The sequence below is a fragment of the Lactuca virosa genome, chromosome 5, assembly GCF_052849685.1.
Source record: "Lactuca virosa cultivar CGN04683 chromosome 5, Lactuca_virosa_CGN04683_v6, whole genome shotgun sequence".
NCBI lineage: Eukaryota > Viridiplantae > Streptophyta > Magnoliopsida > Asterales > Asteraceae > Lactuca > Lactuca virosa.
In genome coordinates, this window is record NC_136430.1 from 87,981,462 (window position 1) to 87,997,671 (window position 16,210).

The window sequence follows — 16,210 nt, forward strand, 5'->3', positions numbered from 1 at the left end:
GGAAAATGACACTGTACAGTAATGTTGTTATAAGTAACTACTGAAGCACTAATTAACTTAAAACCAATTTGTTTAATTAAGGTTAAAATGTGATGTGGTTATAACCATACTGATTGACGAGTGTTTAACACAACGACCTACTGGCGTCGAAACTGATGTGACATTTGTCACCCCTTTGCCTGCCGTCCAAACTATAGCGAACAGTCGGGATGCGGGATTGCCAGTCCCATATTGATCTATATACACAATGTCCGCTCTCCCTTTAGGAGACTATGGTTACAAAACGCGACCTAACAAGTATATTGCTAAGTCGTGAAGTAGTGGTTTCACATTAATCTTATCTTGTTCTTGTAAAAGGATGTATGTTCCTTTTTTTTCTTGTTATTGTATGTTCCTTCCTGTTCTAGTTATTGTATGTTCCTTCCTGTTCTAGTTATTGTATGTTTCTTCATGTTCTAGTTATTGTATGTTTCTTCCTGTTCTAGTTATTGTATGTTTGAACTGACTCATGTAAGTTTCATTGTTCTAGAAATAGTAAATAGTAATTTCCTAAACTATACCTATTATAGTTAACTAGTAAGCTCTGTTATTGATTGACTGATCATGTTTGCACAGCTTTGCTACCCAAAGGTATTGAACTGATGGAATGTACTTTTATATCTATATACATATACATAATATATAACTAAGATTCAAACGACATTCGGACAACCAACTGATACCCTAAGTCAACAACCAAACAAGGAACAGGAAATAAAGCGAGTTATCAGTCCTAAGCCCTTTCAACCTTGTTTATATAACTATATCTATATAGACATGATTTTGACCATATATAAGTTTTAAAAGAGTTTTGTAAAACATTTAAAGAGTTTATCATTTGAAAAGGGTTTTAACCATTTGAATGGTTATTAATGATTTGATGTCAGTTTATAAAATGATTTGAAACAGTTTGTTTGATAACACAGTTTTGAAGTATAAGAAATCTCTTGTTTTGATAGTTATAAATCACATGTGATTGATTATACAACTATATTGTTTTCTACTTATATTCCCCCCCCCCCCCCCAATAAAAGCATTTAAAATCATAAAAAGATAAGTTTAGGGGTATAAACTCACCTGTAGTGAGTGATTCGAATGAAAGATAGATATAGGATGCTTGAGATCACAAATGAAGTCCCGAAGCACAATTGGATCCTATTTGACATATAATTACATATATATAGGCATACAATTAGTGTATATAACAACTAATCATGTAAGGGAACAACCTTAGGTACTAGGAAACACTTGGAATGAAGTGTTACAATCACATATGATTGTATGAAAGGGTGTTCACGGCCACACAATGAGTGTTTACGGCCATAGGAGAGTTCACGGCCACACATGAAGGGTTTACGGTCATGGGTTGAAGGGTTTATGGCCACATCAAGATCCTATGAAGGGTTTACGGCCATGGGTTGAAGGGTTCACGGCCACCTTATGAACTAAGAAGGCTTTACGGCCACATGAGGGGTTTACGGCTGTAAACTCTTGAAGTTCATGCATACAATGGTTGATTCTTGGTTGGAAATCAAGAGCTTCTAATGAATAACAAGTATATGGAAGAGATACTTAGGTTTTGGAAGCTTATAGGGTGATTACGGCCCAAAGAACAAGTGTGCGTTCTTGGTGTTCTTGGTGTTCTTGGTGATTTGAAGATCTAAACCCAAAAGAGATGAATTCATGGATGAAATCATAGGGTTTCACTTGAATGAGAAGGATATCAAGAAAGAATGGAAGAATCACTTACAACTTAGAAGAGAAATGGAAGTGTTCTTGATGATACTTGAGAGAGAAATGAGTTTTCTTGACTTGAAGATATGAGGAATGAAGAATAATGAAGGAAATCTATAATAGTAGAAAGGGGTTTACGGCTAAGCTTGGGTTTATGGACGTAAACCCACTTTGGGCCGTAAACATCCCTTGATGGATGATCTTGAATCAATTTGAAACTCATAGATTCGTTACCCACACATCATAGCATCGAGTCCTATGTGTACGAGGCTTAAAAACTCACAGAATAACCCTTAGCATGGCTAAAAGGTAACAGATACCAGTCTAACTTTTATTGATTTTCTTGGCTTATAAGATAGAAATTTCGGGTTGTCACATCATCCCCCCGTTAAAGGGAATTTCGTCCTGAAATTAGAGTTTAAGCAATTATAGATAAACTAAGGGAAAAGATGAGGATAGTTCAGTTTCATTTGATCCTCGTGCACCAAAGTGAATTCAGGTCCTAGCTATGCATTTTAAGCGGACTTTCACTATCGGGATAGGGATATGATTAGTCCTAACGACTTCGCTGTCTAGGATTTCTCCGGATTCTTCCACAAAGTTGAGGTTCTCGCTTACCTCGATCAAAGCGAGTGGGGTAACAAAAGTTTCGTCGGACGACTAGTTTTCAAGTTAGAGACGTGGAAAGTTGGGTGTATGTTATTGGATTTCCGAGGTAGTCGGGGTCTATATGCTACTGGATCAACTCTTAGTAAGAATCTCAAATGATCTTACGTACCTTGGGTTTAGTATTCCACGCTTTCCGAAGCATATTCTGCCCCTCCAGGTGAGACCTTCACCTGACGAGGTCACCAACCAAGAATTTCCAAGGGTTTTCTCTTATCGAAGGCGTTTAGCTTTTCTGCCTGACTCTAGGAGATGATTCTACTATCTCAAACGGAGATAACAGATATTGGAACACCATGCAGCCTAACTAATTTCTCGGACTCACGTCCTAGTTAACTTCTCTATTTTACCTGATTCCTTAAAATTGTAGGAAGGGTGCGGATTTAGCTGATCTGAAGACGATCACCCAAAATGGCAATCAAGTCCACCTGTTGCCTTGGTTAACTTGATTATGAAGCTCTTTGTAATCCGCTACAACTTCCACTCAGGTATCTTCGGTTTTTGCAGTAAGCATGTGGCTTTTGTTCTGAAGTTCGTGATAAGACTCATACTTAGGTTATCCACCATCACCTCGTGTATACAAGTCGTATATAATTTAGATTGACAAAACGTTCGGATGGGTAGCTCTGCCCCAAGTCCACAACCAGACAAGGAACTAGAGACAGGGCGGAATCACGCATCCTAAATTTTGTTGAGTCTAAATTATATACCACTCTTGCGTATACACTTCGCAGCGATTGATTAACCTAATGAGTTCTTAGTCTCTATTCTTGAACTTGGCCTGCGGTACGGGTGGTCTTTCTCGTAGATCTATTTGGTATACTTCGGGTGGTTACTGACCACTGAGACTTCTTTGGTGTTTTTCGCTTCAAGGCTATTAACTACTGGGTAGGCTAGAAGGGCGCGGTACCCCTCGCATGGGTACTTCTGAAGTTTTAAAGTGAGAGATGATATAAGGGTTTGCGTCATGGATCGGAAGAATTTCGTTTGTTGGTTGATTAAGGGAAAAGTTCTTTTTACACAGCATAGAAATTTTGCATGGTAAGGACCAAGCCAAAACCATGTCGGATGATGATGTCGGAACTTCTTGATGAATCAGATGTTATGTTAATTAGAAGAAGAATGATTACTAGGACGATGAACTAACCTCGGTATGATTACTACGAACCCTATTTTATCAGAATTAACAAATACAAGCAAACGAGGGTTCTGATAATTTGAAACAGTGAACTTTCATGAAATGACCCCTACTAGGTATCTCTATAACCGTTTGGTGTACACCAGTCATGTATAATTAAGATTGGAAAGACAGTTGACTGAGTGACCTTGCCCTAAATCCACAACCAAACAAGGAAAAGGAAATGAGGCGAAATCACTCACTCGAAGTCTACAGATCTTAATTATAGATGACCCTAATGCATACACTAAGCCATCATAGCTTTACCTGTTATGGTTCCGAGTTTTATACGAGTGATGTGATTTGGTTCGAACGAGAGAGTTATTATAATTATACTTAATTAATGGGGTTTTGGAAGCGTACCAAAATTATAGCAGGGTCCTTTGATGCTTCCCCATATCTTGGGGTCAAACTCCTCCTGCTCCCCCGTTATTCTTCTCTGTTGGACAGTCCCTTTTGAAATGTCCTATTTCACCACAAAGGTGGCATATTGGACTGATTCCAACATTGGTGGTCGAAGTAATGTGTCGGATCGGGACTCTGCAGAAATGGGTAGTGTGCCCGTTCCTGTTGCAGTTCCTGCAATGCATCACTCGGCAGGCTCCCAGGTGATGGAAGTTGCACTCATTACACTTTGGTAGATTTCCAGCATACTGCCTTGCTGGGGTAGGGGTAACAGGGATACTAGTAGGAATGGTAGTAGGAGTAACAGATGTCGTGGCCGCAGAGGCTGCCACAGGTTGTTGTCTCTTAGCTAACTTTTGAGGTGATTTGCCCTTCTTTTTATCCCAAAACATCTGTTTCTTGTTCTTAAATTTGAGGTTCGGAGTGTTGTTGCGAGTAAGCACTCGTTGTTGTACTTGGATACCACCTTGATTGGGATTGTCGATAACAATTCCATTACCATTTGCGTTGTTAGCGTTAAGGTGAGTCATGACAGCTGTTACGGCAGCTGAGACCGTAGCTTGAAAGGTAGCCGTATCTATCTGAAGGATTGGTGTTTTTCCAGCGGGTTGGTTTCGTTTCTTCGGAGGCATGATTCTGTTATATGATAAGAAAATGAGTTCGTGAGCGTTTATGGTTGGCTCTAGATGTATCCCTATCATTTATGTGAATGTAACTTTTTCGTTTTGTTTTACGGTTCTCGATGATTCGACCTACATCCCTATGATGTAGTCCTGGTAATGAGTAGAAGTAAGTTTCTAGAACGGTCATAAGGCGGGTGTCATCCAAACTAAGTTATCTTTGGTTGGAGGATATCATGTTCCAACTTTCGAAAAGATTTGAAAGTAGTTCGTAATAGAGTCTACATAAAATAGACTTATGAATTTGAGAAATAATCACTCTCAATTGAGATTTCGTGATCCGATTTATTGTTGTTAGTCGTGACCGAAAAGGCGATAAGCTTAAAACCTAAGACGAGTAATGTAATCACTAACTCACTAGGTTCCATTAGTTTATTAGTTATTACTATGACTAAGAAAAAGGCACTCTAACACATCGTATGGACACGCGTGGTTTTCCCTTGAGGTTAGATGTCTGTAAATAACATTGGCATTAAAGATGTAACAAGTTCGGGAAAAATGACCTTGGAGTAGGTCTTACATCACACCAGAATTTAGAAAATTTTGACAGCACTAAGACCTAACAGACTTAAAATTCAAGGTCTTAACATAAACTGGAAATTTACAGGGAAAAGTGGTACTTAGAGCATAGATAAGAAAGCTATTCCTTAAACCAAAAGAAATGATGAGCAGAGCACCTCCTACTGGCGACGGGCACCCCTCGGATGAACCCTTAATTCGGTCCGCTGACGCTGCACATCAAGAAGGTGTCGTTCATATACTGACTGGCGTGCTCGGAGCTCTATGACTTCAGCTCGAGTTGCAGCTAGCTCTTGCTACAGAGCCTCATTGTCTCTCATAGCTCTCCCATGAGCAACTTCAAGGTTGCGAATACGATCCATTTGGCATTTGTGTCCGAGTCAAGCTCCACGGTTTGTTGAATGGCTGTCATTCCTAGCTCAACATTTCGAGCAACCCTGCGAACCAGAATAGACAGGATTCTGTCTGTTGAGCCTCCCTCGCTCAGATTATAGAAGCTTCGGTCTCCGTTGTAGGGTAAGGGTTGTCCCTGCGCTTGACTCCATCTGTCCAAGTTCTCAGCCCACAAAGGCGTCGGGCCTTGAAAAGCCGGACGAGGGTTAGGATTTGGGATTGGAGCCACTAGGGGTAGATCATTGACTTCTGGCTCGGAGTCAGAATCCTTTGGGAAGTTTTTTGCAAAGTCATCATCTAAAGGAATTGCATGATTCTCTTCTGGCTCTGCATCGAGCCATCCACCATTTCCTTGGTTAGGAAAGTACGGGTCGTCGGGGATATGGAATCCAGCCATGTTATCTACGCGAGAAAGGGGTGTAAGAAACAGATTATAGACGTACTACTTAAGATAATTATAGGATGATCCTTACTAGTTACTCCAATATTTGCGTAGTGCATACCAATCATATTTAACCATGATAGAATAGACCTTCGAATAAGTGACCCTAACTCTAAGTGCACAACCAAACAAGGAACAGGAAGTAAAGCAAAGGTCACAGATTCTAAGTCTATGACACCCTAGTCACATATAACCTTAGCGTATCCACTCAGCAACTATTCACTTACTAATAAAGACCTTTTAGTTCTCAAATAAGTAATTATAGTAACACAAAATACTCCTACAGTATTTATATGATCTGTTCTAAAGTTTTCATTGTAGTAGTGTTGGTAAGTTTTTTGACTTGTTACAACACCACAACCATCCTTATGCACATGCTAATCACTTCTCGGAAAGATATAGTTGATCAGGCTATATCACTCCCAGATCTGATTATATGTCCCCAAGCCTACTTGTGTTGTCTAACAACCGCAATACTTTTGTTCTGTTCTAGTATGACATTGATCCTAGTATGAATGCTTGTATGAATACTTTACTAAAATGTTTTATTATTTTAAAAGTATTCACTCTTGGTCAGAGTGTTTTAATCTCGTTGTGTTTAAAGTTGTATATCTTTTATGGTTTGATATACTCAATTCACTATAAACAAAGCTCTGATACCAATCTGTCACACCCCCAAACCAGAATGGCGGAAACATTCGGGGGCGGATGACGTCATGTACAGTATCATAACAATGCACAATAATAAAACAAGCAACAACATCATCCATTTCATTAATAATATAATTTAATACAAGTGTGTTCTGAATGTATTTGTAAGACACCAAAAATATATATATCAAAATAAAAGATGAGTCTTGAACATGCTCCGTCTTCTCAAAACCTGGTCCAGTGTACCTGTCTACTGGTGACCTGAGAATACAAGTTATTTTGAAAGAGTAGATCAGCATTTAAGCTGGGGAGTTCATAAGTATTTTAGTGTCAAATGTTTGTATAAGTTTAAAGAAAATGTTTGTAAGTGTTTTGATGTAAATGTTTGTAAGTGTTTTGATGTAAATGTTTGTATACCTCCTAGAAAATCCTATATATTTTACTAAAAATAGAAAGTAGTCTTCTACCAAGACCCGACTGTTCTGTATGTTTGTTATTTTGTAAAAGTGAGTGTTTTCCCAAGTATATGACTAATATTAGTAGAAAATAGTTTACATTACCTTTTATGTAAGAAGATCACTATATAAATGTAATGGGAAAATGACAGTGTACAATAATGTTGTAACTAGCTGGGGTACCCCGCTCCGCAGGGTTCGGTTTTGATCATGGTTTTATTTTTTTTCTTTTTTGGTATGTATTAGGCAGTAATGTTTGTGTTTTAATGGATATTTTATTTTTGTAAAATATATATATACTAGATGAGTGACCCCGCTTTGCGGGGTCCGGATGTGTGAACTCTTTTTGGTCGATTGTGTGTAAAATGTTGTTTCTACATGTTGGAAATCTGGACTGAACGTGTTTCTTGATATTAATTGGCAAGAGTAATAAGTAATTAAAAAGAATTGGTTGGGAGGGGTATTAGAAGCTCAAATTGTCCATACCAACCAATCCCTAAATCACTGCAGACTGCTTAATGTCAATCCACCAGTTGTAGTTACAATACAACACCAATTACCATAGGATTACAATATCCTAATAAAACGAACTCTAAAAGTACTCTAAACTAATCAATGAAAGTTCATTGCTAACATGTGCATTTAAATATCCTGCATACCCTGTTCGTGAAGATCGGCTATTGATGTTTTCTCCCCATTGCCTCGGTCATCAATCTGTGAGTATCTACACACAAAAAAAAAAGAATTAGGTATCAAATGCAAGAAAAAAAATCTAATCACAACCTAAAAAATCGTAGAAGTTTCATATATCGTTCCTAATCTAACCATGTTCACATCTTATATCATGTCTCAATAATAATTTGCCCTAATGTGAAAAATATCAAATGAGGAAAGTAAAAAAGTTCACTTACTTCTTCTTCCCAAGTTTTTCTATGTCCAGGAGATGGTGGGACCCACAACTATCCATTCTCCAAAACCTTCATTAAGTGTGAGTTATCTTTTGATGAACCCCAAGAATACAAAAACTGACATACTGCACACTCATTTCTTTTGTAGTGATGTTTGTGTTCCTATTGAAAGTAAAACTTGCAAAGTTTGAAAGACCTGGAAAAAAATTAAGATAATTAGAACTCTTGTTTCCTTCAAAATCAATAAAGAATCAACATTGATAATGTAAATCAATGTTTTTTATTGTTTTTTTGTTATTATATGAGTAGTTGTAAAACTTGTTAGGTAATGTAAATCATTTGATAGTTTCAGGATGGTGTAGGGGATGTTTGAATTGGTTTTGGAAAGTGATTATGTAATAGTGAACGAAAATAAAGTAATCAAGCCACAAATAACATAATCGTTCCAAAAATTACATCCAGAGACCCATCTAAAAGAGAATCATAAATCAATTATTCGTCAGAAATAACTTCATGGATTCTATGGATTTTAAATTAAAGCAAATATTAAAGGCATCCGAGGCTTTCCAACAATTGAATCAACCTTGCAACATGTAAGTAAAATAGATAAATATATAATAATTGTTTATTTGTTTCAAAAGAAGTCATTTTTTAACTAAAACTATAAATTTTATGGATTCACTTGTAAATAGAAAAAAGGAATAGAAGTTTACCATCAACTTTTCGATTATCCCCCTGCCCTTAAATCAAATTATCCGAACACAAGTCATATCTGGTTGAAAAACAAAATAATAACTAATATTTGAAAAAAATTCAACATTAAAATCTCCCTATAATCAAATCATTCCAACGGTTTGAGAACCTGAATCTTCATAATATTTAGAGTGCCCTACAACCAAAAAAGTCCCAATAAGGAGTTTATTGAAGCGATAAACAGAAGATACAATATGAGACCTTGTCCATTAACAAAAGCGATTGAAAATTCTAAGTATGTTGTTATTATCGGTAAACATTAGAGCATAGAGGTTAAATACATTGCTATTTTTTGCAATATAAAAACAAAAAAACTAATAAAAAAATAAAACAAATCAAAGGGTGATTAGACAACCAACCGGTTAGAAACCGAAAGATTTTGGTGTGTGTGACAACTTTTTCTTTCCAAAAGTTTTGAGAACTTTTTCTTTCCAAATAACTATTTTGACATTTTATAAACAGTCAAAATGGTTAATTTGAAACAAATGTTCAATGGTTTGACCGAAAAGAATTAAAGTAAAAATGATTTTTCCTTTTTTGTAATTTGCGCAAATAAAAAGAAACACTTACCTGCCATTTTTTGTAGACTGAAAAAATCTGGTTAAATTATGTATTTATGGCACGAAGAAAGTCATTGGAAAGACTTTGCATTATGGGGTCAAGAAATCCAACATTTGAGAAATGCCACATCAGTAAAGAATAAATACCATTTACAAAATTACAAAAGTACCCTTTTCAACAGATGCATCCTGCTCTTTCTGTGAACTGTTTCCACTTGGCTTAGCTTCTTTTGCTTTAACGTATTCTTTAGGAGGTTTAGTAGACATAATGAACCTTCTTTTTAAAGATTCAGGTGACAGAAATTCTGCTAAACTCTCTTTTTTAGGAGTAAATAGCATTTCCCCAAATGTTTCAGTAACCATCTACAATTTAGTCACAAAGGATAAAACACTTAGATGAAGATTAAGTTTTTAATAGAATTATATATGAGAAACAATGAGAGAATTACTCACCTTAGCTACTTTAGCCTGAAGATCTTGAGTAAGGTTCTAGGGTAATTACAACAGGGTATTTGGATGCAGTGAAGGCATGATTCTTGATAGATCTTAAACAGTTACTCAGTGGAATCGGAGCAGTCAATGTCCTACAGAACATAACCAAGAATCAATGAACAATGGCTCATATTTCAAATAGAAAATTGGCTTGATATGACAATATACTTATATACATATGTCAGAAAATTTAGCAGACTTACATGTTCTTCCTTCCACCTGGATGGACTCATCGGGTCTTTCCAAAGGTCAACCTTTGCAGGTCCATAATGGTCTGCAAATAAACAGAAACATTATGTTCTTGTTTGGAGAAATAGCAATATCGATCACAACAGAGTTTTTTCAGCTTTGAAGCTTTTACCATTTCCAGTTCTGGGAGATGGACATCTGTGACTGGAATCGGAATTGCAATATGATGGTGTTCCATCTGCATTAGTAAATTAAGGCGATCAGATCTCATATTTTAACTTCGAATCATTCATATTTTTAACAAAACCTTAAGAAAACAATCATAACTAACGTTGATTCAATAATAACATAGATCTATTAATACTTAAGCTTCAAACCATACACCAGCAGTCGAAAAAAAACGATTAATGGTGTTCGAAAGGGGTTCGAACTTTGAGTTTGACTCGTGGAATTCATGAATACGAATTAATTGATCAAATCAGCGGATTGGAGCAACATATTAAGCTTAAAATAAACAGAGAGATCAAAACAAAGATATGTAATGATAGAGCGAAATTTTGGGTTGACTTATTACCTTAGAATATGATCTGATGAAATTGAAATGGAGAAACTTGGACGAAAACCCTAGTTAGAGTTCAGAAGTTCCAATCTGAATAAATTCGTATTAAAGCTGACGATTGTCTCAACTCTCCACCGCCATGACAACCCACCTCTTTCTATCGGTCCTAACAGCCTCCCCCGTCACGGTGTCACAACGGAACCACCATGCTTTCTCCATCTGGGTTTGCTGCCGGACGAACGAAACAGAAGAGGAAGAAGTGGTGGAGCCGCCTACTGCCGCCGCTGAGTGTCGATCTCCATACCCCTGTTCGTCAATCATCACCGAAACCAACTCCCTTTTCTCTTTTTCTTCTGTCCGGCTCCGTCGAAGACCTTTTCTTCCAACTGATCGAACCCCGTCGCATCCGCATCTTCACCTTCCGTCGAGCAAAACTCCACCGCAGACCCCCTCTGCGTCACTCCTATCGGAGCCCTTGTTTACAGAGAAACCTGATGCGGATGATGCTTGCATCAATAAAAAAAACAGGATCGAGTAATGTAAACAAGAACCGAAAACATAATTGACACAAACCCTTGGGAAAAAAAGCAGAACACGAACTTGAAGTAGCAAGGAACGAAGCAGGGAAAGCAGAAGACAGCCGTTGATTTGTTTTTGATTTTTGATTTTCTTTTATCTGGAAACTCAGCGAACACCTAGTGGGAAAAAATCTATTAGTCTTTCCCATTCCCTCTCAATTTCCGGTAACGGTGGGTAGAAAACAAAAAAAATTATGACCAATCAACCCCTTCAAAACTCATCTGGCAGAGAAGATGAGGAGTGGAGCTCTTCTCGATTACTCGGCTGCTGTGAGCAAAAGAGGCCAGACGGATATGCGGAAGGATCTGGAAGATAAACATGAAATACAGCCACACAACAGCAACATCGATCATCAACACGTGTACATAGAAACAAATTAATTACATAAAAACCCTTATAGAAAAACATATAGGTAAGAGACCATTTCTGCCAAACACTTGCCAAGTTCACTATTCATGTTGCCAAACAACTTTAATATATTTATATAAATAAGTAACTACTGAAGCACTAACTACCTTAAAACCAATTTGTTTAATTAAGGTTAAAATGTGATGTGGTTATAATCATACTGATTGATGAGTGTTTAACACGATGACCTACTGGCGTCGAAACTGATGTGACATTTGCCACCCCTTGGCCTGCCGGCCAAACTGTAGCGAACAGTCGGGATGCGGGATTGTCAGTCTCGTATAGATCTATACACACAATGCCCACTCTCCCTCAAGAAGACTCTAGTTACAAAACACGGCCTAACAAGTATATTGCCAAGCCGTAAAGTAGTGGTTTCACATTAATGTTATCTTGTTCTTGTAAAAGGATGTATGTTCCTTTCTGTTCTTGTTATTGTATGTTCCTTCATGTTCTAGTTATTGTATGTTTCTTCCTGTTTTAGTTATTGTATGTTTGAACTGACTCATGTAAGTTTCATTGTTCTAGAAATAGTAAATAGTAACTTCCTAAACTATACGTATTATAGTTTACTAGTAAGCTCTATTATTGATTGACTGATCATGTTTGCACACCTTTGCTACCCAAAGGTATTGAACTGATTGAATGTACTTTTATATTTATATACATATACATAATATATAACTAAGATTCAAACGACATTCGGGCAAACAACCGATACCCTAAGTCCACAACCAAACAAGGAACATGAAATAAAACGAGTTATCAGTCCTAAGCCCTTTCAACCTTGTTTATATAACTATATCTATATAGACATCATTTTGACAATATATAAGTTTTAAAAGAGTTTTGTAAAACATTTAAAGAGTTTATCATTTGAAACGGGTTTTAACCATTTGAATGGTTATTAATGATTTGATGTCAGTTTATAAAATGATTTGAAACAGTTTGTTTGATAACACAGTTTTGAAGTATAAGGAATCTTTTGTTTCGATAGTTATAAATCACATGTGATTGATTATACAACTATATTGTTTTCTACTTGTATCCCCCCCCCCCCCAATAAAAGCATTTAAAATCATTAAAAGATAAGTTTAGGGGTATGAACTCACCTGTAGTGAGTGATTCGAATGAAAGATAGATATAGGATGCTTGAGATCACAAATGAAGTCCCGAAGCACAATTGGATCCTATTTGACATATAATCACATATATAGGCATACAATTAGTGTATACAACAACTAATCATGTAAGGGAACAACCTTAGGTACTAGGAAACACTTGGAATGAAGTGTTACAATCACATATGATTGTATGAAAGGGTGTTCACGGCCACACAATGAGTGTTTACGGCCATAGGAGAGTTTACGGCCACACATGAAGGGTTTATGGTCATGGGTTGAAGGGTTTACGGCCACATCAAGATCCTATGAAGGGTTTACGGCCATGGGTTGAAGGGTTCACGACCACCTTATGAACTAAGAAGGGTTTACGGCCACATGAAGGGTTTACGGCTGTAAACTCTTGAAGTTCATTCATACAATGGTTGATTCTTGGTTGGAAATCAAGAGCTTCTAATGAATAACAAGTATATGGAAGAGATACTTAGGTTTTGGAAGCTTATAGGGTGATTACGGACCAAAGAACAAGTATGTGTTCTTGGTGATTTGAAGATCTAAACCCAAAAGAGATGAATTGATGAATGAAATCATAGGGTTTCACTTGAATGAGAAGGATATCAAGAAAGAATGGAAGAATCACTTACAACTTAGAAGAGAAATGGAAGTGTTCATGAGGATACTTGAGAGAGAAATGAGTTTTCTTGACTTGAAGATGTGAGGAATGAAGAATAATGAAGGAAATCTATACTAGTAGAAAGGGGTTTACGGCCAAGCTTGGGTTTACGACCGTAAACCCACTTTGGGCCATAAACATACCTTGATGGATGATCTTGGCTTAATTTGAAACTCATAGATTCGTTACTCACACATCATAGCATCGAGTCCTAAGTGTACGAGGCTTAAAAACTCACAGAATAACCCTTAGCACGGCTAAAAGGTAACAGATACCAGTCTAACTTTGATTGATTTGCTTGGCTTATAAGATAGAAATTTCGGGTTATCACATTCTCATCCTGGGTAGCACCAGTCTTGTTCGTTAAGAAGAATGATGGATCTTTTCGGATGTGTATAGACTACCGTGAGCTCAACAAACTCACTATCAAGAATCGCTACCCACTACCCAGAATAGACGACCTCTTCGATCAACTCCAAGGAGCTAGCTACTTTTCCAAGATAGACATAAGATCGGGATACCATCAGCTACGAGTCCAGGAGAGTGATGTTCCTAAGATAGCTTTCCGAACTCGATATGGTCACTACGAGTTTGTAGTGATGCCCTTTGGTCTAACCAACACACCCGCCTTATTCATGGACCTGATGAATAGGGTGTGCCACCCCTTCCTAGACAAGTTCATGATAGTATTCATAGATGATATACTTATCTATTCACAAAGTGAGGAATAACACAACCAACACTTAAGACAAGTTCTAGAAACACTGAGGGCAGAAAAGCTTTACGCGAAATCTCTAAGTGTGAGTTTTGGATTAGGAAGGTAACTTTCTTGGGTCACGTAGTTAGCGACGAAGGCATACATGTGGACCCTTCCAAAATAAAGGCAATAGAGAATTGGTCAGCACTGAGAATGCCCACAGAAATCCGTCAATTCTTGGGTCTTGCTGGCTACTATCCTAGGTTTATACAAAACTTCTCTAGAATTGCAAAATCGCTTACTACCCTAACTCATAAGGGAGTAAACTTTAGTTGGGGAGTAAAACAAGACACTGCGTTCCAGACATTGAAGCAAGCCATGTGCAGCGCACCTATCTTGTCCCCTCCAGAAGGGACAGAGGATTTCGTTGTATACTGTGATGCATCTAACCAGGGACTTGGATGTGTGCTTATGCAGCGAGGAAAAGTTATCGCTTATGCCTCGAGCCATCTTAAGGCACACGAGGTCAACTACACAACTCACGACCTAGAGCTGGTAGCAGTGCTTTTTGCCCTAAAAATCTGGAGACATTACCTATATGGTACCAAGAGCACTATCTTCACCGACCACAAAAGCCTCCAACACATCTTTGATCAGAAGGAGCTCAACATGAGACAACGGCGATGGGTAGAGCTACTCAATGATTACGAGTGAGAAATTTGCAATCATCCAGGGAAATCCAATGTAGTAGTTGACGCCCTTAGCCAGAAGGAATACTCAGGTCGTAAGGTGAAGGCACTAACCATGACAATCCATTCCCACCTGTCCACACAAATTAAAGAGGCTCAGCTAGAAGCTTTAAAACCAGAACATGTGGCAGGAGAAGCCTTGAGAGGAATGGAGAAGAACTTCAAGATCAAGGGAGACGGAGTCCGTTACTTCATGAACCGGATATGGACCCCAAAGTTCGGTGGTTACAGAGATATAGTCATGAACGAAGCGCATAAGACTCGATACTCTGTTCACCCAGGTTCAGATAAGATGTATCTGGATCTAAAGAAACTTTATTGGTGGCCAAACATAAAAGCCGAGATTGCTACCTACGTGGGCAAGTGCCTAACTTGTGCCAAGGTCAAGGTAGAATATCAAAAGCCCTCAGGTTTACTCCAGCAGCCAGAGATACCTTAGTGGAAGTGGGAGCGAATCACAATGGATTTCATTACCAAGTTGCCCAAGACGTCGGGTGGTCATGACATTATTTGGGTAATCGTTGACAGATTGACCAAGTCCGCCCACTTCCTGCCAATCAAATATACAGACAAAATGGAGAAGCTAACTAGAACCTACATCCGAGAGGTAGTACGACTGCACGGTGTGCCTATATCTATAATCTCGGATAGAGATGGTAGGTTCACCTCGCGATTTTGGCAGTCACTACAGAAGGCTCTTGGAACAAAGCTGGACATGAGCACAACTTATCATCCTTAAACTGACGGGCAGAGTGAGAGAACCATTCAAACTCTAGAAGACATGCTGAGAGTCTGTGTGATCGACTCCGGTAAAGCATGGGTCACCCATTTACCACTGGTCGAGTTTTCATATAACAACAACTATCACACTAGCATAAAAGCTGCTCCATTCGAAGCCCTCTATGGCCGTAAATGCAGATCCCCTCTGTGTTGGGCTGAGGTGGGTGACACGCAGCTAGCTAAAGGACAAGTTCCTGAAAGAACTCTCACTGGCCCCGAAATCATTCGAGAAACCACGGAAAAGATAGTACAAATTCGAGAACGATTAAAAGCTTCAAGAGATAGGCAAAAGAGTTACGCAGACAGAAGGCGAAAACCTTTGGAATTCCAGGTTGGTGACATAGTTCTACTGAAGGTCTCACCCTGGAAGGGCATAATACGCTTCGGAAAGCATGGAAAGCTCAATCCGAGGTACATTGGGCCATTCGAGATCCTCGCTAGGATCGGCCCCATAGCATACAAACTCCGTTTACTACAAGAGTTTAACAAAGTGCACCCAGTCTTCCACGTGTCAAATTTAAAGAAATGTCTATCTGACAAGACTCTTGTGATTCCACTCGATGAAATCGAGATAAACGAGA

At 38.2% G+C, this 16,210-nt stretch overlaps 1 protein-coding gene across 4 annotated transcripts; it reads right to left on the minus strand.

The window, feature by feature from the left end:
* Positions 1–7,595: 7,595 nt before the first annotated feature.
* LOC145114921 (phosphoinositide phospholipase C 2-like) lies at positions 7,596–11,530 on the minus strand. Of its 4 annotated transcripts, none has more exons than XR_013711344.1 (10): positions 11,196–11,519; positions 10,638–11,113; positions 10,236–10,301; positions 10,078–10,148; positions 9,836–9,966; positions 9,530–9,745; positions 8,932–8,958; positions 8,783–8,841; positions 8,073–8,265; positions 7,596–7,885 (listed from the first exon to the last, which is right to left on the minus strand). XR_013711344.1 is itself a non-coding variant. In XM_079051036.1 (10 exons), exons 6-8 carry the CDS (start codon positions 9,743–9,745, stop codon positions 8,816–8,818), a joined length of 246 nt encoding a protein of 81 aa, XP_078907162.1. In that variant the 5' UTR covers positions 9,836–9,966; positions 10,078–10,148; positions 10,236–10,301; positions 10,638–11,113; positions 11,196–11,530; the 3' UTR covers positions 7,596–7,885; positions 8,073–8,265; positions 8,783–8,815. The 4 variants fall into 4 exon arrangements, 1 of the variants encoding a protein (XP_078907162.1); XM_079051036.1 differs by having other exon boundaries at positions 9,553–9,745; positions 11,196–11,530; XR_013711343.1 differs by having other exon boundaries at positions 8,783–8,958.
* Between the last annotated feature and the right edge of the window lie 4,680 nt (positions 11,531–16,210).